At 38.8% G+C, this 21,534-nt stretch overlaps 1 protein-coding gene across 1 annotated transcript in view; it reads right to left on the bottom strand.

Annotated features, from left to right (window-relative positions):
• Positions 1 to 21,490, bottom strand: part of arhgap25 (Rho GTPase activating protein 25) — a 26,610-nt gene extending 5,120 nt beyond the window's left edge. Inside the window, exons 1-9 of the mRNA XM_014022411.1 lie at positions 21,339 to 21,490; positions 10,313 to 10,515; positions 7,751 to 7,838; positions 7,377 to 7,490; positions 3,747 to 3,951; positions 1,771 to 1,903; positions 1,543 to 1,616; positions 1,315 to 1,436; positions 764 to 918 (exon numbers count right to left, since the gene is read on the bottom strand). Of these exons, the coding sequence (XP_013877865.1) occupies positions 764 to 918; positions 1,315 to 1,436; positions 1,543 to 1,616; positions 1,771 to 1,903; positions 3,747 to 3,951; positions 7,377 to 7,490; positions 7,751 to 7,838; positions 10,313 to 10,515; positions 21,339 to 21,402 (1,158 nt within the window). The 5' untranslated portion in view covers positions 21,403 to 21,490. The remainder of the gene's footprint in view (positions 1 to 763; positions 919 to 1,314; positions 1,437 to 1,542; positions 1,617 to 1,770; positions 1,904 to 3,746; positions 3,952 to 7,376; positions 7,491 to 7,750; positions 7,839 to 10,312; positions 10,516 to 21,338) is intronic.
• Positions 21,491 to 21,534: the final 44 nt, after the last annotated feature.

Raw genomic sequence — 21,534 nt, 5'->3', positions numbered from 1 at the left:
TAACTAGCAGACACTGCACAGAAAGTCAATGTTGTTCAGAACTCCCCCTTCTGTTTGCTGATTGGTCCAGGTAAAATAAACTACAAGCAGACACTGCGCAGAAAATTGACGTTCTGTTCTCTGATTGGCCCGGACGAAAACTCTCCTGAAGAAATCCTTGTCTGTGGGAGAAATCCCAGACGGAGCAGTGAAGAGAAACTGAGTGGAACTGCATAGGAAGGCAAGGGCCAGGCTAGCTACAGCTCAATAATCAGATAAAGTCTGAATGAGTCCATATTTGTTATCAGACATCTTTCAATTGAACAGTAAATTAGGCCTGTTTTTGTAATGTGAAATGATTGCATGTCATCACTGATTAAGATAAAAGATTTATTGATTCTTTATCTACTAATCAGTTGTTATTCTGAAGCATTCTGTGCTGTTTTACTGTTATGTCACAGTATGTAAGCAACTGTGTTGAAATCAGGCTCTAAATGTTGCTTTAGTTCCAAGTTTTCAATGGTGGTAGATTAACTAGATGTCTTTTAAAAACACATGTTGGCTGTTTGTCCAAAACTAAGTAGTTGCTGCTGTTGTACAGACGCCAAAACAAAATCTGTCTTGTTGACTAACTTGCAGCTACAAAATCTTCCCAAAACATTGAGCTGTTCAAGTTAGAGACTTTCAGTAAAAACAATATTTTCATCAAATTCTTCCTAATTATGATTTTGTATGTTTCTATCAGCCAGTTTATTGCTTGTAATCTGCAGCCATCCGTGTATACCTCAGCAGACTCCCAGCCTACGAAGCTCCGAGGAGCATTTTTCTGGCTCTCGGTCTTGTTTGAAGGAGAGGAGGGGAGCACGTCTTTGGAGACAGGGAAAAGAGTCTCATGCTGTCTRATCATCACAGTCATCAGCTTCTGGATCTGAGGCGTTGCTGTGGAGCAAAACAAACACAAATATGAAATGATTGTCATCAAAACCCCTCATCTTTTTTTTTACTTCTTTCCCGTTATCTTCAGAATTTAAAAGATGGCTTACCGATGGTTTATTACACACTCACTGTTCAATTAGATACACAGAAAGACCGAGCTGTAGTTGGATTTTATGTTCTTACAGACTTTTTCACATTACATATTCTCCCAAGATAAGTGCTCCTCAGCTCATAAAAATAAAATAAAATAAAGAATTMTCTCCAGATCAGTCACTTGGCACTCGTGGGATCAGCTTGGGCTAGTTGTCTAGTTCTCCACCTTGACTGATTATTTCCAACCTGTTTGCCAATGATTTTGTATCTAAGAACACATCACAGATAAGTTTAGGATCTTCTCACCCTTCATCACTGTGATCGGATCCTCTATCTGAGGTTTGAGCAGGTTGATTCCCATCACAGTCGCCAGGTTCTCCACATTCATCTTATTCACATTGGAGTGACTCTGCACCTCRAACAGAAACCTGATGGCAAAAAAAGAGGCAGAACTAACAGGTGCTCGKTTTAAACTGACCTCATTACAGCTGGTGATTTTAACCGTTACTTTGAGGAGGTTAAAGGTTTACTCACCGACAGACGTAACTCAGAAGGTTGTAGTTCACTCTGGGCAGAAGAGCAATTTGTTTCTCCAACATTCCCCAGCCCTGAGCAGACACAAGCACAGGAGGTCACAGGGTGTGCACGATAGATATGTTTTATAACACATGTCTATGGCCTGTAGATGTTTATGTCTAAAGGCAGCTCTGTCATATRGAGATATTTTGTGTAATTTGGCTCCATACTGTAGTCTGAGCAAACCTCTGAGCTGTTGGCGTCCCGTAGGTTGGTGCAGTCCAGGAAGTCCTGGTACTGGGACCAGGGCACCACAGGTTCAGGCAGCTCCCGCAGGTACAGTTTAAGCAGCGATGCCACAGTGTGGACGTCTGTGTCTCTGTGAAAACATGAACACAGCTGTTGACGTTTTGGAATGAATCAAATTCAGTTTTCTGTGACAGATTCTTTCCAGTCTGTTATTATCTTGCATCTTTTATTTGTTTAGAGTTTAAACGTGTTCTACAAACCATCCACTCCCCAGCGTTAGGACTGTGGTGTTTTCTGTGGTGAGTATCAGTCACMTGGAGGCAGGACTCAAAAGCCTGAATTTTGCCTGAAACTCTCAGACTGAAGAAGTCTCTTGGARGAGAGACGAAACGTTTCATTAAAGAAGAACCYGTCCAGAGGACCTATACAATTTTTTTCCTTTTGATTTTTTTACCTGGATTACTGAGATGCATCAGGACACTGTGGTATTTTGTTTAACCAGACATTCACAGCAGCTAGTGCATGTTGGGTTTCAGAGTAACCCAGTTCCTGTTTCCATTTGAAGACAATCTCATTCAATTTTTAGGTTTTGTTCCAAGCTAAAAATATCTGAACGTAGATTTGTAAAGTGGGTCTGTGATAAATACACAGGTCTAACAGAGTAAAAGCTGAGTCAGCATTTACACTATTATATTCCTGGTTATAGTTTATTTCATGTTTGTTGAAATGTAACAACTTCTGAGTAACTTGTGCAAATTTCAGTCATTCCTGAACGTATCATAACATTTAGCRGATTCAAGGGATTTGTGCTATGCCTTTTGGTCTCTGAAACTTTTAYAATTTTCAAAAATTATTCTTCCTTTATGAATATTTTCCCCATTTAGATTTGTTCAATTCCTGAAAAACATTGTTATTTTTAAAATATACTTCATGCTTACTGTGTTGTTTTCTTATGTTGTGATTTCAACTAAAGCTTTTCTAAGTTTAGCTTTTATCTATGGATTTAGCTTATAGCTATTGTTATGCTGTTTTTAGCTTTGTTCCATGGTTTTGATTACTTTAGTTTTAGCTACATTTGCTGCTTTATTTTGTTGATTTTACTGTTATTTTGCTGATTTCTTTATTAGGCTGGCTCATTTCAGCATTTAAATATTTTACTAGATTTAGTCAGTTAATGCTCTCCTTTTTTATTTTTTAACCATTTTGCCCTATTTACTTTGAATTCTCCTATTTTAACATTTGTCCTGCTTTTTTTATTATTTAACAACATTTTCAGCTTATTGAACAAATTTTAGCAAAGTTGTTTATCTCTGCTTTTGTCCTACACTTCCACAGGAAAGAAAATTAATATTTAATTAATCAATTAATTAATTAATTAATTAATTAATTAATTCATTTATTCATTCATTTTTTGGGGGGTGCAATTTTCATTTCAAGAGAAAACACAAATCCCAATATGTTCTTTTTTGGGTTAAAACATCTATTATTTCACTTGCACTGATCTTGCAAGCTTTGAATTGACTTCTATAAGATTACATAAAACGAGTAAAATGGGCACCAACGAGGCTTTGTCACAGAAGCTTGTGATGTTGAGTAATAAAGGCATCCTATTGAGTGTCTGCCACAACAGGATGTGGTATCACCCAATCTCTCAGCAGACAGAAATCTATCAGTCTGTCTGTCTCTCTCTCTCAGCTCTTTGCTTTCTGTTGGAGAAGAAGCTGACACTCATCTCCTTTTATGGCAGTAGTCTTTTATTAGCCTCCTACGTTTCCATCCAAGTTCCGCCCCAGGACAAAAAAAAAAACTGATTTGTGTTCCGATCAGCTTTACACAGTGAATTCTTTGAATTTCTGTAGTAACGATTACCACACTTACTTTGTAAGTTATGTCACAGTGAAATCATGTGGTTCAAATAAACTCTGAGATCATGTCCATGTGATTTTACAGACTGTAAATAATGACATGCTTACTTTGGGAAGGAGGGTCTCTCTCCTGCATCAAAGGCATCTCTGAACTGCTTGACAGCGTTTTCCTGACCAGGTAGGCGGAAGATCCCCTCCTCATCCAGCCCTTGTTCGATGATAAACTCCACACACTTCTGCACCAGAATAGGCACCATGTGAGGTCCAAAACGCTGCTCATATGTTATGGTGTCCATGAGACTCTTTCCAAACACTGCCAGAGAGAAGCAACATTCAGCTGAGACCATTTCAATCATATTATTCACCAATGGTGAATTACCTTATTACTGTTTTACCTCACAGTGTCAAGAATGTATTGTATAAATAATGTTATTATTGTGCCACATGACCCAGCTCCAAAGTTTTTGCTAGACTTTTTTGTGACCTGTATAACCCATTAGAACATACAGTAGATCCCTGGCATAACTCTCACTGATCGCATCAAGATGCTTCTACACTTCAGTATTCTCTGTCAGTGTTGTCACTCCACTTCAGTTATATCCTGATGAGCTTTCACATTGATAATAAACCCACAGCCTTGTTACAGAAGAGTTGTGGACACTTCAACCCATGACCTACCATGGCCTTTCACTTGTAATGGGGATCCCAATCCATCCCTATGCTGTCTACACTACAATGGATATTAATCAAATGTATTAATCCCACCTTCTGTGAATCACCACCTTATCAYAGTGGTAGAGTTTGGGCATTTGAATGATCTACGAGCTATGCTATCAGGGGTAATTTCTCCAGTAGGGTCTTCTAAGGAAGATTGGTTTTAAGTGACAAGACAAACAAAGAGTGATTCACAATATTCATATGGACAGAAAACATCAATGTATTTTGCACAGATGTGGGTTACTGAGACCCCACCTAAGAGCCTTCCTGTGAGCCCACTGCCTGCGGGAGGGGCCACAGGACTTTGGTGCGTGATGTCATTGGTGTAGATGGGTTTTTGGCATTTTGACTCTGGATTTAATGAAGCTAGATCTTGCAACATGGGATATCATCTCTCTGGTTGGACAGCAGTCTGAGATTGTAGGTGAGGCTGAGAGGTATACAGACTAGATTTAGGCCCTGTCCCAATACTTGCACTTCCACCCTTGTGTACTTCTGATGCATGTTCCCGCTGAAGTGTTTCAGTGAGCAAGGTGTCACAATTCTCCAAAGTGGTCTTTCACCCCACCCCATTTGCATTGTTGATCCACACTTCGGCTGCACCTGCTTCCAAGCGGACTTTGGTGAAGTGTATTACTCACAATTTATGGCTGTATGTGACATTTTAAGTAAAAAGGCAGACATATGGCAATGTCCATCGAGCACCTTCTGGTGGTGGCAATAATGCTCATAAATTAGTCTGTCAATAAAATCAAAAGAACTTATAGAAGGCTTCTATTCTGGTGTTCATGCGCTTTCTTCTCCTAAAAACGATTGCTTGTTTTAGTTGTATTATTATTTTTAGCAGTACAAATGCCAAAACAGTGGCTGGTCCTGCCATTTTGGATGTCATAGTTACAACACAGAGGCGCAAGTTGATGATGTAACCTGTAATGTCCCAATTCCCCAATTTTTGCATGCTTGTTACCTGTGCACTCAAACCCTTATGTGTACTTCTGAGTACATAGAAGGGTCGGTGTAGTGTGAGTATTGGTACCGGACCCATTGGGCTCATCTTCACGCCCTGTATATGCTCTGGAACCAAGCTCCTTGCCCATGTTGAGAGAGACATTAGGTCAGAGTGRGCAATGATGTGGGGGGTATTTGAGAGTAGGGGGTTGCTCTGGGAGACTGGGATTAGAGTTCCAAAGTTATGRGCCGTTCAGTCAAGCAGGACTATGATTCATATTGCCGGTAATAAGTTAGATCTCTTCAAGGTAGTAGTTGGACTCTGCCAGACCTAACCACTGTCACTGATTCTGTTCTTAAATTTTAGATAGATAGACAGACAGACAGACAGACAGACAGACAGACAGACAGACAGACAGACAGACAGACAGACAGACAGACAGACAGACAGACAGACAGACAGACAGACAGACAGACAGACAGACAGACAGACAGACAGACAGACAGACAGACAGATTTATTTGTATAGCACCTTTCAAAACTCAGTTACAAAGTGCTTCACATCATATTAGAAACAAAACACATAAAAACATTGCACCAAATAAAAATAAAACATGCAAAGGTCAACAATTAAAGGCCAACTCATAATAAAATGTTTTTAAAAGAGATTTAAAAGAGGACAATGAAGAAGCTTGTCTGATATAAAGTGGCAGTGCATTCCATAAAAGAGGAGCCCTAACAAAAAAGGCTCTATAACCCTCTGTCTGTAGTCTTACTCTGGGTACTATAAGTAGCGACTGATCCGATGATCTCAGAGGTCGCAGTGGTGTATGTGGTGTGMGTAATTCTGAGTAAATCTTAATTTATAAGATGGTGCAAGTCCATTCAGTGATTTAAAAACCATCAATGCAATTTTAAAATCAATCCTGAAAACCACAGGTAACCAGAGAAGCTAGAACAGGAGGGATATGATCATACTTCTGGGATTTAGTGAGGACTCTAGCTGCTGTATTTTGTACTAATTGTAGGCGTTTGAGGTTTTTTTTAGGCAGACCAATAAACAGAGAATTGCAGTAATCAAGATGACAAAAAATAAAAGCATGAATGARTGATTTAGTGTCTGCAAATGAGACAATTGATCTTAATTTGGCAATATTTCTGAAATGATAGAAGCTAGTTTTAATACTATTATTAAAATGTTTAGTAAAACTCAGATCCGAATCCAGAACTACCCCAAGGTTTCTGGCCTCATGAGAGCAACTAAAACCAGAAGAATCAAGAACTTGAATTATATTTACTGACAGAATTTCTCGGTACAGACAGAGGACAAAGAGTCTAGTTTGGTGGCCTCAGGATTTTGTCTCTTCTATTTGCAGATGATGTGGTCCTGTTGATGTCATCAAACAGTGATCTTCAGCTCTCACTGAAGAGGTTTCTAGCAAAGTGTGAAGAAGGTGGGATGAGGATCAGCAGCTCCAGATCGGAGATCATGGTCCTCTGTCACTGCCCTCTCCAGGTTGGAGTGATATTCTACCTCTAGTGGAGGAGTTTRAGTATCTYGAGGGGAATGGAATGTGAGATGGACAGATGGATCACTTCAGCTTCCACAGTGTTGTGTAGGTCAGTCCATCGTTGTTGTTCCTACACTCACCTATGACCACAAACTYTGGGTAGTGACTGAAAAAATGAGATAGAAGATACAAGTCGTAGAAGTGAGTTTAATCTACAGGGAAGTACAGTTCTCTCATAGAAATAGGGTAAGTAGTTCAGTTATCTGGGAGAGACTCCAAGTAGAGCTGCTCCTCTACATCATGAGGAGCTAGATGAGGTGGTTTGGACATCTGGTAAGAATGCTCCTTGGATTCCTCCATTGGGACGTTTACCAGGCATGCCCAACTGAGAGGAGCCTCGAGTAAGACCCAGGACACATTGGATTTGCTTGTATTTGAATGCAAATCACTACTCACGTGTGGAAGGTTTGCCATATTCCAAATTCTCCAATTTTCTATGTTTAATTCCTTGAGACAATATTTAYAGCTGCAGGTTGTGACAGTGAAACAGTAACAAACCAACCTCCACTTGTTGGTACACCGATGACTCTGCGCAGGGTGCGGACCCAATCCTCCATTTCACTTTGGGAGTTTGCCATGAACACATAAGAACATCGCTCCCTGTCTCCAGCCGATCCTAAAAAAGTTTTTTTTTCAAATCAAAAGAAATATAAAATTCTAATGTTTTTCAAAACTTTTTGCTTATTATCAGTTTGTTTATTGAACAGACAGACAATAAATCATTCAAAACTGGTATTATGTAAAAAACACATTTCTCAATTACTATAAAATAGAAAACAGTGCTCTAGTTCTTGTTTCTCCATAACTTACAAAACTGTCTACACATGGTGCTGAAATAAAGTGACTTCTCTTTTAAAAAGTTCACTAAATGCTTACGTGGAATGATCTCAAAGAGGTACTTTCCAGAATCATCTGAGCTTGGAGGCAGTTCATTAACATTACTGAAGCGCAGCTGGATGACTCCCTACAGGCCAAAAACATAAAGAAAAAAAAATACAATATCTCAGTCAAAGAGCTGCTTTTGTAACCAAAMCATGTGCCTCAAATAAGAACTGTTTACAGTCCAAACTAGAGCAAAGATGATGCAACACTGAGTCTACTTCCTCAATGTCCAACAGTCGATACATCTACAGTCAAATGTAGCTTTTATTGGGGTTTCAGACTAAAAATGAGAAGAGAAAACWTAAAAGATGTACCTAATGTCAAAGTTTAAAGCATAAATAGTGTAATAAAGTTTTAGAAAGAAATATATAATATAGAAAATATTGTAATTTCAGTTAAAAGGTGTGTTCCNATAAAGTTTTAGAAAGAAATATATAATATAGAAAATATTGTAATTTCAGTTAAAAGGTGTGTTCCTGTCAAAACCAGCCAAGAAAAAGTTTGTTTTTATATGTTAGGGAAAAAATACTTTTGTAAACATCTATTATGATTACCTGTTGCCAAACTTAACCAACCAGTGACTGTAGTAAAGGTTGACCAAAGCAACCCTCAGACATTGTTAAAAACAGTTTAAAGCAAAATATGTTTTCCTGTAACCTGACCAGCAAGGGAACATTAATGCAAATAGTCTGTAATCAGTTTGTGTTACTGAGCAAAAGAYTCAAAATAAGTCTAAAAATATCAGATTTTAATTGTTGAAGCTTTATTGCTCTGTTAGCAGACTTTATAAAGTCTATAGTTCATGATCATAAAATGTATTAAAAATCTGCTCTGTGACTTTGAAAGAAAAAATGATCCAGTAGTGAAAAAGTTTCAGTGTGAGTGGTATTACCTGTTTGTTCTGAGGAGCAAATAAAATAGGGAGAATGAACCAGGGGTTGTGTAAAATAAATGTTGACAGTGAGCATAAAATATCTGTGAAACACTGACAGATATCCAGTAATTACATTCCAACTTTGCAATTCTCTGTTTTAAACAAGTAAACCACAGATTTTTAATATTTCATTTATTTTATTTATAATTCAGCTCTATAACCACAGCCATGGTGAGCAACTGAAGCGGCTGTGGCGCAGTGTTTGGGCAGCTGAAATTCAATTCAATTCTAAAATACTTTATTGATMCCAGAGGGAAATTAGATAAATAGGACCAAAAAAAGTTGCAGGTTTGCTTCCCATTCATTCCCACATTTCATGGTGTCCTTGAGCAAGACACCCAATCCCTAACTGCTCCCTGGGTGCTTGCATAGCCCACTGCAGCACTTGATTGCATAACATGAGATGTGTCAAATGCAGATGTGTGCATCATTGTGTGGGGACACACAATGATGACARTATATAGCACTCATGCTTTATGTTCATGTTTGCTGTGGTCGGGACAAAGAGGAAAGAACTGCTTCCTGGTGGATTTACCTTAAGGGCAAACTGGTGACAAACATCATTGATGATGGGTGAAAAAAATGTAAGATCTGGATAAAGATTCAAGAATCATTTTAAAGCTGGTCTGCAGTATAGAATAAAACAATCCTGAACTGAATTATTATTATTATCTAACCAAGTGTGGACAGATGGTCAAATAATACACTTTATTTTGAATGACTAATATTCACAGAGGAGTTTTCAGTGTGGAAAGTCTCAAAGTAAAACTGTCTGTGCATTAAGCAGTGGTGGTACTTTGTTGTGTTGTTGTGTTGTGGGTTGTGATGTGCTAAAGTGTGACAGTAAGTAAATGTCAGCAGCACTGAAGTGTGATTTGCTAGAGGGTCATTAGTTCTGTGGTTCTGCAGCGTTTGTATCAAATTTTTCTGCCCTTGTGTTAAATCTGCTGACAGAGGGACCATGATGATCTGACCTCCTGGTCAGTCTAACTATTAAGCAATCTGTTGCTGCTTGGGTGGAGTCAGAAGGAATGAAATGCTGAAAGCGTGTTTTGCTGTAAATGGTTTATAATTAAATATCAGCATACTGAAGCAGATGCTACGATCAGTAGAACTGGTGATTTGGCGTTTGGTAAAGCAGGCCTATAAATCCTGATATCCAACTGTGCTGACACTTCTTTGGTCATCTGAACATCACTTTTTAGGGGGTTTTGCTAACAATATTTCCTTCTCACATAGATGTACAACAAGTTAACAAACACCATTGCTTCTTATGTTTGCATGACTGATAAAACCTCCCATGCATCCGTTTGTGTGTGTGCAGGAAGTGTGCAGCGTTAGCCACACAGCTAGGAGAGTTTGTGGTGTAGAAAAAATAAAATACTTTTTAAAACTTCTCTATATTAATATAATCATATTCCCTTAAGATGCTTATGACAGTTGATATTTTAGACACATAACCATTGCTGAAAAGAGAGATTAAGTATGTGACATATATGAAAAAGACTGGAGTCTGTCCTCACATGTAAGTCATGTTCTAATCGTTGTTTTGTGACAAACAGAATATGTTCCGAAGTAGAAAAACAAGGTGTAAGGTGGTCGTCCTGAATGGGGGGGCTCACCTGGACTGTGGTCTCCTTGTCATCTTTGTAATAAGTCAGAGTGCTTCCTCTCAGCACAAAGTAGCGCTGCTGCCAGTTCTTCACCAAAGACCTCTGCTGTTTCTTCAGCCAGCCGGCCTTCAGTGGCCTCTCCATGGACCTGGAGGAGCGCGGAAAGCCTGGTCCGGGGCCCCCGTCCCCAGGAAACACACTCTTGGATCGGGCTGTCAAACACAAACACGTCTCTATATGATACCTCTGTGTGTCATACAGCCTGACAAGTCAAGCTGTGGCATCCAGACCAAAACATCAGAAGCATTGAACTACTGCAGAGCACTTCCTCCTTTAATCTGAACACATAGCCTGTCAGAGCTGACTACCGCCTATTTATGTTTAGTGGAAGCTGAAAGGAAACTGCTGCTGTTAGCTGAGTTACTTCCTGTAGAAGGTGCTTGTGTGCTGCTGTTATTGCTCAACAAAAAAAGCTAATGATGACTCTGACGGTTAATAAAAGGTCAGTGGACACTGTACCTAGACTAAAATGAACACACATTTTCTTATTTTCAGTTTTTAAAGATGTCCTTAAGCCTGAAACTAAAAAAGCTCTGTGGTGTGAAGGTTTAAAGAACTTAAAAAGACAAGAGGCAGAGGTGGACGTGGCACAAGGAGACAGGGGAGGATGGAGACGGTCCGAGTGACACGCAGGGTGGCGGGGCGGCAGAGATAACTGGATTCAGACTGAACCCGCTCCCTCAGTTGTTCTTTAATTCGCCGTATCTTATGAGAGGAGATGACAGAGGAGAAGAGAAGAAGAAGGGCCGCTCAGGGGTAAACAGGAAGCTGTCACATCATCGCCGGAGGCCCCCTGCACTTTGAAGGTCTCCACCTACACGCCTTTAGAGACCTTTGCTCTGATTATGATAGCGCCACCCTCCCATGATCAGTGGAAAGTTCAAGTGCTGTTGACCCTGACCTCACTGCTTTCACACCACACCCTCAGCCAACAAACACTTAGTGCTTTCAAATTTAGCCCCATCGCCAAGAAGCCTTTACCCCCCCCCACCCACACTACCACCCCCTGCAAAAAAAAATAATAAAAAAAAATAAACAAACAAACAAAAAAAAAACCCATCACATAGTTGAACAAGATGATATTCACTTTTGTACAGAGTGACTTCTAAAGATGTGTCCTTTGACATTTGGTCAAAAGGTTCGATTCACTTTCTGAAATATGAGATGGGACTTTTCAAAGATTTGGTTGCAGTTTTTGTTTGTTTGTTTGTTTGTTTGTATAATTAAGACCAAAATTTGACCAAAGTTGAACAGGGATCTTTTCCCAATGAAACATTCCCCCTCTCGCCCTTAAATTTCTGTCCTGCTGATTATCAGACATTTTTTCACTTGTTTTTCATGAAGGTTATGTTGCTTTAATTTATCGCAATTCTTATTTATTTCTATTACTTTTAAATCTAATAATGTCTTTATCCAGCAAAGGTATGTAAAATGTGCAAATGTTCTCTAAGAATGAGGAGAAAACACAAATTGCTGTGAACTGGTTTCCTTTAAATTCAGTGAATTCCTTTAGGAACAACTGAAGATTTCACGTTTAGCATTCAGTTTTATCAGATCGTATTGAAGCTCATTGTGTTACTTTTATTTTTATTATATAATTATATCTTTGTATTTTTTTGTTTGGATATTTTTTATAATATTAAAAGACACTAAAGACATTTTAGTTATTTAAGTTTTATTTTTAGATATCAATTGGCTTACATCAGTTCTTGTTATCTGGTGGGCTGTGGGCCATGGTCAGCCCACAACCTCACTGCATTTGGCCTTCAGAGTTAAATTATTAAACATACTTGTAAGTTTGCTCCCTCACATCTTAAGGCTGGTTCAACATGTGATTTTAAAAATCGTAAAGGACTTCTACACACACATAAACACATGAGCAGGCCGTCTTCACACATGAACCTTTTCTGAATATTACAGACATTTTGCTCCAAGTAGAAGTGAATTTTAATATTAATAATAATAATGACCTCAAGGAAACTCACTATAATACTGATCACTGTCTCTTTAGGTTTCAGCAGCACTGAACTCAAATCAAATTATTTTGGTGGAATGTATTTAATATGGTAAGTTGTGGTATAAAATATGATATAACAGCCCATAGTAAAATATTTTTGCTGCCCTTTGTGTTTGTTATGACTTCCAGCATCTTGTCATCTTATTTCATGATATTCTCATCTCTCAAAGCTGAATTTATGTATAACCTATAATACCACAGACTGAGCCCAGCCTATCCCGTCCACCGTTAGCATGTGTGACGACATGGAGAAGCAAAAACTGTGACCGAACACAGCTCTCATAGCAACAATTAGATTAACAGCAAGCCCAACTGTGTCACAAATTATGTGTAATATGTTTTACAATAACTTATTATTTATGTTTATCTCATTCAACAATCATGTAAAACAGCAGATTTATACCAGAAACATATATAATTGTGTGAATGCTGATCAAGCACAATTTAGATCAATTTATTCTTCCATACATTTTTCGGCACACATCTCTTTTAGTAATTTTTATGGTGATTTAACCAACATTCAGCTCCTTCAAAACATTCCAGCTATGACTTTTGGTACTTCAGCAATTTATACTTTTGGGAATCTTTTAGCCATTTTTTCTTATTAAAAATGAACTGAGCTGTCTTCAACCTTCTTCAAACCCAAACTGTTCATAAATCTTTACTGTACTGTTTACCGTTTGTTTTGGTTCTGCCTTTTTTAACTTATCTGCTGATTTCAACTTACTTCAGCTTCTTTTTGCTAATTTAAGCTTTTTTCTGCCTTTTTTAGCTATTGTTCTAACCTTTCCTGCTATTCATGTGCTAATTTCTACTTCTTCTTCTACTACTTTAAACGTTTCTTACTTTAAATGTTTCTTCTTCATTTCACTTTTTTCTGCTCTCCTCAGATTTTCTGCCACTTTCAGCTGTGTTTCATCTCCTTTTGCTTTTTGTTTGCATATTTCTGTGTTTTTCAGCTGCCACATTTTTGGTTATTCAGCACATTCAGCTATTTTAATTCAGCAAGAACAATTAGTTCAGCATTTGAAAATATTTCAATGTCCTCAACAGTTTTCAGCTAAATTACTCAGTAATGAGCATTCACACTGCATTTTCGCAGGAAATGACATTTCTCCAGTTTATAAATAACAATGATCAACACCAGACCGGATGTCAGTCAATTTAAACTTATAGCTGGTTGAAAGATTATGACTTCAACTAATAAGGTATTTTTTTAATTTTTTACCTGTCATAAATAATAATAATTATTATTTAACAGTCGATACTTGGTGATGTGTTAATGTGAAACTTGTCTCTTTATATTAACTAACCCAACAGGTCAGGTTTGTCTAACAGAAACCTAAAATAGTTAAAATGGGTAAATATATAACATTATTTTACACTATCTAAATATTACATAAATTAGAGGCAAAATCACTTTGTAATGTTTAATTTTTTGGGGTGCGGCTGTGGTAGAGTGGTTAGGGGAGTCAACCTGGAACCGGAAGGTCGCGGGCTCGATCCCCAGTCCAGCCACCTCAGTTGTTGTGTCCTTGGGCAAGACACTTCACCCACCTTGCCTACTGATGGTGGTCAGAGGGTCCAGTGGCGCCTGCGGCAGCCTCGCCTTTGTCAGTGTGCTCCAGGGCAGCTGTGGCCACAGTGTAGCTTACTATCATCAGTGTGTGAATGTGAGTGTGAATGAATGATGTATGAAAAATTGTAAAAGCGTCTTTGAGGGTCTCAAAAAGTGCTTTATAAGACTAATGCATTATTATTATTATTATTATTATTATTATTATTATTATTTGTTAAATTGTAGCATGACTCAGCAGAGTACTACATTCTGTATAACAATATGTTACAGAAGCTAATATCTGCTAACCAATTTAATAATTAACAGTGATTACATCGACTTTATAAGCTTATTATAATTTAAACTTTTACATTATCAGCTTCAGTTCTGGTCAGATCACATTGAGGTAAAAGGAGTGAAAGGAGAAACATTTTCCTGCTTCTCTTCTGTTGGTAAATCCATAACAGACAGCGTTCTGGTATTTTTAAAACATTAGATAGATTATATACGCTAAAATATTATTAACAATTTTGTTCATATGAATAGTTTTTATGATTTCTACGTTGTCAGTCCTTTTTTCCCCTTTATGTTGCCAACATGTACAGTAATGGTAAATCCAGACCCTTGCTGTTCTGCTTAGACCTGTAGCTTCTACAGTAGATCACATGGTCGACTCACTCCTGCTGTTCTATAGAGCCTTCTTGTTTTAATCGCATTGTGAGTGTGAAACTACCAGCTGTAAGGTATGAAAGTATGCTCCTCTATGGACAGGTTGCATGTCTATCAAAGAGACACAAAAAGACAAACATACATATATTCATGATTTCACTCACGCTTTGGGCTGTGGGAGAAAACCATGAGTACCTGAAGAAACCCACGTGTGCACAAGAAGAATGTGCAAACTCGACACACTGTCAGCTCTAACCACTGCACCACCAAGCTGCCCCCATTGTACACGAACCCTGTGATTTACTTCAAATTAGGAATTCATTTGGAGGAGCAAAGCTACCTAATGTATTGGCTTTTCTTTCTGAAAAAAATGAAGAAATAATTAGAAAAGTTAAACAAAAAAAGGTCATTTGTGGAGTTTATGCTATAACTGGCCTGGTCACAAGCTCAACGGAGTACAAAGAGATTATAGAAACTCTGGAAGAAATAAATAATAATAAAATTTAAAAAATAAACACAAGCAGTACATCTCTACAAGGCCTGTTGCAGTTTTGGTCACAGAACCTACAGCGGGTAAAATAAGTATTGAACACGTCACCATTTTTCTCAGTAAATATATTACTAGAGGTGCTAATGACATGAAATTTTCACCAGATGTYGGTAACAAYCSAAGTGATCCATACATACAAAGAAATCAAACCATAAATGTCCAGAAATGAAGTTATTTGTAATAATGTGGAATGACACAGGGAAAAAGTATTGAACACATGAAGAAAGGGAGGTGTAAAAAGGCATGGAAAGCCAAGACACCAGCTGAACTCTCTCAGTGATTAGAAAACAAGCCTGCCCCTTGTCAGTGCAAGTTAATATCAGCTGGTTCAGTCCCAAATGATGGCCAGGTATCACACAAGAACCATCTGATGATGGGTAAAAGTAAAGAGCTCTCTCAAGACCTTCACAACCTTATTGTTGCAAAGCATAATGATGGCATCGGTTACAGAAGAATGTCTAAACTTCTGAAGGTTCCAGTGAGCACTGTTGGGGCCATAATTCAGAAGTGGAAAGAACATCATTTCACCATAAACCGACCACGACCAGGTGCTCCTCACAAGATTTCTGACAGAGGAGTGAAAGGAATTATCAGAAGAGTCGTCCAAGAGCCAAGGACCACTTGTGGAGAGCTTCAGAAAGATCTGGAATTAGCAGGTAAGTTTGTTTCAAAGAAAACAATAAGTAATGCACTGAACCACCATGGCCTGTATGCACGCTCACCACGCAAGACTCCACTGCTGAAGAAACAGCATGTTGAAGCTCCTTTAAAGTTTGCTCCACAACATTTAAACAAGCCTGTGTAATACTGGGAGAATATAGTCTGATCAGATGAGACCAACATTGAACTGTTTGGATGCCAGAATACACATCATGTTTGGAGGTCAAATGGCACTGCACATCAGCCCAAAAACACCATAACAACAGTGAAGTTTGAAGGTGGGAACATCATGGCGTGGGGCTGTTTTTCAGCATATGATACTGGCAAACTTCAAATGATTGAAGGATGAATGGAAAAATGTACAGAGACATTCTTGATAAAAACCTGCTTCCATCTACCAGGATGATGAAGATGAAACGTGGCTGGACATTTCAGCAAGACAATGAGCCCAAACACAAAGCCAAGGAAACTCTCAGTTGGTTTCAGAGAAAGAAACTAAAGCTGCTGGAATGGCCCAGCCAATCACCTGACCTGAATCCAACAGAAAATCTATGGAAAGAACTAAAGATCAGAGTTCATAGAAGAGGTCCATGAAACCTTCAAGATTTGAAGACTGTTTGTGTGGAAGAATGGGCCAAAATCACAGCTGAGCAATGCATGCCACTAGTTTCTCCATACAGGAGGCGTCTTGAAGCTGTCATTGACAACAAAGGCTTTTGTACAAAGTATTAGATAAATTTCAGTAAGCGTGTTCAATACTTTTTCCCTGTGCCATTCCACATTATTACAAATAACTTCATTTCTGGACATTTATGGTTTGATTTCTTTGTATGTATGGATCACTTGGGTTGTTACCGACATCTGGTGAAAATTTCATGTCATTAGCACCTCTAGTAATATATTTACTGAGAAAAATGGTGACGTGTTCAATACTTATTTTACCCGCTGTATCTTCCTGGAAGTGCCTGTGATCAGGGGAGCATGAACACCAGACCCAATAAACTGACATGAGGTTTCATGACCTGTATTTGCACCTGTCCAGTTTTGAAGTCAAAACATAAATCCTTATGATTCTGTCTAAAATGAAATGTCATATAACCATTTTGTCCACAAATAGGAAATGTTCCAATATTGTGTTAAATGTGAAATGTATGTGAAATATGAATTTATATACTCATTGTGGTGATAAATCCCTGACTTTTGTGCGAAAGCTTTGAACATGCTCAAAACCCTAAACAACCAATCACAGTCCAGGAAAAACAATCACAACCTAACATGATGCATCCAAACAAATACAACTTAACAAAAACTATCATGACCTCTTTGTCCGAATGCATGCTCAATAATCCAAGTACATAAATCCATTGACTACCATTATCTATTATAACAAATCACATACTAAGAATGAATGCTGGAGTAATGAAAACGTGTAATGTTTAGAAATATTTTATTGTGAAAGGTGATGTTTTATTGTGAAAAAAATATACTGGTTGGTGGAGAGATAAAAGGAAAGTGAGAGTCCTGTGATGGCTGTTTTGGAGTGGTGAATTAAAATGTTCATCATTGAGAAAGAGCTCATCGTCTCTGTGGATTTTTCTACAAAGAAGAATAATCTGGACACACAAGTTTTACGCTATTATGACTTATTATGATAAATCCTAACTTAGAACAACTTATCACATATTCATATTCTAATAAAAATATCTGTCGTTGCCTCATCTTCAAGGGTCTCAGACTTTTCAGAACAATTAGAACTCATGTGAAGGAAATGCTGTGACTGCATAACTGAGTTTGAGATCCAGTCTTGTATTTTACACTTTGTGATCATCGCAGCCATATGGTTTAAACAGAAAGAGAGAGAGAGAGTGTGTCTTCTCAATGTGTTCCATTCTTTCTGCATGAACAATGTTGGTTTACATAAAAGGTACTGCCTCCAGGTGTGCGACCAGGAAGTCAGATGTACATGTTACTTTAAGAAGGTGATTCATTTAATCCAGGGGTGCCCAACCGTCGATCGCGATTGACTGGTCGATCCTCGGCTGGTTCCCGGTAGATTATGGAGAATTGTAGAACGCAGCATTGTTTGTTTAGCATTGCAGCCTTAACCCCCCCCCCCCCCGCCCCTTGTAGACGTGACCAGGTTTCATTCACAGTAGCCTCACGAGTCGGTGACACAGCGCTCACAACATGATCTCACGAGACTTTGGTTCAGTAGAGTTGTCTTCACGGAAAAAACATGGATGGATACCGAGCAAACAAGCAAACAAAAACTTATAATTTTCACCCGGAGAGGGAAGGATGAGTATTTTTTTGTTTATTCTAATTCGAAATCTATTTGCCTCATATGTAATTCGAGCGCTGCCTTACCCAAAAAGGGTAACTTGGAGCGGCATTTCAAGACAATGAACAAAAGTTCTTTATGGACTCAGAAATGTGGGAGCTCAAAAACAAGCTTGCAGCCCAGCAATCGATTTTCRCTTGGCCCAGCACAAAAATGTAAGGCTGAGATAGCCTCATACTGTGTTAGCCGCATCTTTGCTCAACACAAGAAGTCTTTCAGCAAAAGAGAAGTCATGAAAGAAGCATTTACTGAGGCACAGATGCACTTTTTCATGATTTTAAAAATAAAAGTGAGATCGTGGCTGCTATAAAGACGTGCAGTTGTCCAGACAAACAGTGACATGGCGATGTGAGGGAATGGCTGTGGATGTGGAGGAGTAGCTAAAAAAGGACATTTAACAATCTGAGTGTTTATCTCTTCAGTTTGATGAGTCGACTGACATGGTAGATGTGGCCCAGCTGTGTGTTTTTATCAGAATGGCCTTTGCAGACATGAGTGCAAAAGAGGAGCTGCTTACCATCTTGCCTTTGAAGGGACACACAAGAGGAGAAGATATTTTTAATGCGTTTATGGAGTTTGTTAAAACAGTAAAAGCAACTTGCCCCTCTATAAACTAATTTCCATAACAACTGATGGTGCTCCAGCAATGACCGGTCACACCAGTGGATTTGTTGCACTCTGCGGATTTGTTGCACTCTGCAAGCAGAATGATTCTTTCCCAGACATTTTGAACTATCACTGCATRATCCACCAACAGGCACTGTGTGGGAAGATTTTAAACATGAAGGAAGTGCCTATGAGACCCTGGCCGCCTCCTCCCAGTGTCAGAAGTCCCACTAAGGTAGAGACACATTTATTTTTATATAGCCTGCATAAAAAGTTGTGTCCTTGTTATGTCTGTTTGTTAATTTCTTTTTACATTTTAGACCAGACTAGTGTGTTATACACTGACTGGCACCTCTGTGTTATTTATTTATTTTGCAGTTTGGGTGTGCCTTTGTTTTCTGTACCTAATGTGGCTGTGTGTGTCTTGTCAGGTGGTGAACCAGGTGGAACTCTTTGAGTGGTCTGGAGCCGGCAGTCTGGACCAGTGAGGGACTGAGCTCTTCAGCACCAACAGTTGACATCATCCTGCATGCTGCAGATTGAGGTTTGAAATAGTTGTTGGAGATTTGTGAATCTGCACCATCGTAAGTCACTTTTTGTAATAGTATAAACGAGAGAGTTTTATATTGTGTGCTATGACTTTGAATAAAGGGTGGCACTGTTGTGGTAGCCATGTTGACCCTGATAGATTTTTGTTTTGTTTTTCCTCCCCTGTATGGAGAGAAGAGAGGAGAGTTCTTTGAATAAATGGAGACGAGTTCCCGTGCTCCAAAGTTGTTTGACTCTGTGGTTGTCGCACTGGGCAGGTTTCCAGCCCTCATAGCTCACACGTTACAGGGAGTACTAATTGAAGGAGGTAAAAAAATGATCCTTTTTGTTTGAGCACCACTTTTCTGTTTCTCTGTCAGGAGTTAAGTAAGGATTTTATCTTTTCTTTTTTTATAGGTAAATATATGGTTAAGTAGATGGTTTTGTTTGACAATACTTTACATTCTGTTTTATTTACTTTAAAGAAGTGAGGAGTAGGGAGATGAAAAATTATGTTTTTTTGATACTGAGACTGGACGAGTAGATCTCAGCAAACTGCTGACTTCAAAAGTAGCTCTTGAGTCAAAAAAGGTTGGGCACCCCTGATTTAATCATTATATTTGGAGTCTTCCTCTTAGATCAGCCAGAGAGGGTGTTATTGCTTTTCTGTTCTGATAAGAACCAAGGCCTGCTGCAAGCSTTATTGGAGTCTGATTTTTGAGTAAAGCTTTTTAGAAGAGAATCAATTGGTTTTCTGCAAACTTMTTCTGATCTTCAGATTACTGAACACGTTTTTCTTACACATGAATGAGTTTGTTGTTTTAGATTTGACCAACACACATATATTTGTTTCTTTACTCCTGACACACTAAAAAGTAGGATGATTTTCCAAAATGGGAAATCCTCTGTGAAGCAGTAAAGATCTGGAGGACTTGTGCCAGCTTTTTGAAACATTCGCTGCACCTGATCTTTCAGGCTCCTACAAAAGAACCTGCATGCACCTCGACCATACATACACACACTGTCATGCACAASTCCAACCTCTGCACTCGTGCACACAGGTAGCTACGTAGTCACAGTTATACGAAGGCAGCTGCAAAGTCAAAGGTTTGCAGAAACTGAGCTCTTGAGTCAGTTTCCTGCTGAAAACCTTCATCTACTTCWAGGGCAACAAATCAGCCACATTAAAACCAAACCAGGGCAACAAAATCAGTGAGACTCAGCAGGTCTGAGGAATAAATTTCTCATATAAGCAAAAAAACAAAACAAAAATCCAAAGAAGCACTGAAAGTTAGAGGCAGATCAAAAGAGGGCACTAAAGCAGCTACTTCCTTCCACCCCGTTGTAACTACAGTACGACTGATTCTAAAAAGTGATTAGGGCTGAAGCAGAAATGACGTGAGCAGCTTCAGGAYGGTGCTGTAGAGAGTTCAGCTGCTGCGATGTGAGTGTCGCAACCGCCATGCCGTGAGAGGAAACAGGGCTTGTTGCAGCACCGAGTCCACGCTGAACAAACAACAACTAAACATGGTATTAGTCAGTCTAGCCAGCGGTACAGGAGCTTTGAAATAAAAGGACTGCACATACATTTACACACATACATGCAGTGCTTGTAGTACTTTAAGAGCCGTTTAAGAAAGAAGAAGCTTTAATGTTTTAAATGTCAAACTAATAGAATWAATAGTAACATATTATTTTGTTACACAACAGTGATTTCTGATGTAGTCTAAAAACATCTATGGTTGGTGTTATTATGCACCACTCAACCACGTAAAGACCCACAAAAGAAAACTAAAAGCCGACTCAGTCTTCCACTGTAAAATAATCCAAATCAACACATTTATACTACAACAATATATCATAAAATCAGTAGCAGTTGATTGAGAAGTTACATTTTCCCTCCTTGTTTGATAAAAAAAGAAACAACTCAGCTTCCAACACAGCATCATCTTCATGTCTTAAGTGTGAGGTGGGTAAAAAGGGTGCAGTGGAGAAGTTCCACATCCACTCTGCCTCTCAGAGGAACCAGAGCCATCCCCGCCTTACCTATCCGAGCTGTCTCAGCCTTGAAGGTGCTGAAGTCCCAGTTGCGAGGTAGTTTCAGAGACATTATCCAGCAGCCCGGGTCAAGTGCTTCAGTTCACACACACACATCCACACTCACACACACAAACACACACAAACACACACACCTGCTCTCTCTCTCTCTCTCTCTCTCTCTCTCACACACACACACACACAC

The sequence above is a fragment of the Austrofundulus limnaeus genome, unplaced genomic scaffold (genome assembly GCF_001266775.1).
Source record: "Austrofundulus limnaeus strain Quisiro unplaced genomic scaffold, Austrofundulus_limnaeus-1.0 Scaffold328, whole genome shotgun sequence".
NCBI classification, from domain to species: Eukaryota; Metazoa; Chordata; class Actinopteri; order Cyprinodontiformes; family Rivulidae; genus Austrofundulus; species Austrofundulus limnaeus.
Note: the sequence above shows the minus strand (reverse complement) of the source record. Positions and strands in the feature narration are given on the sequence as shown.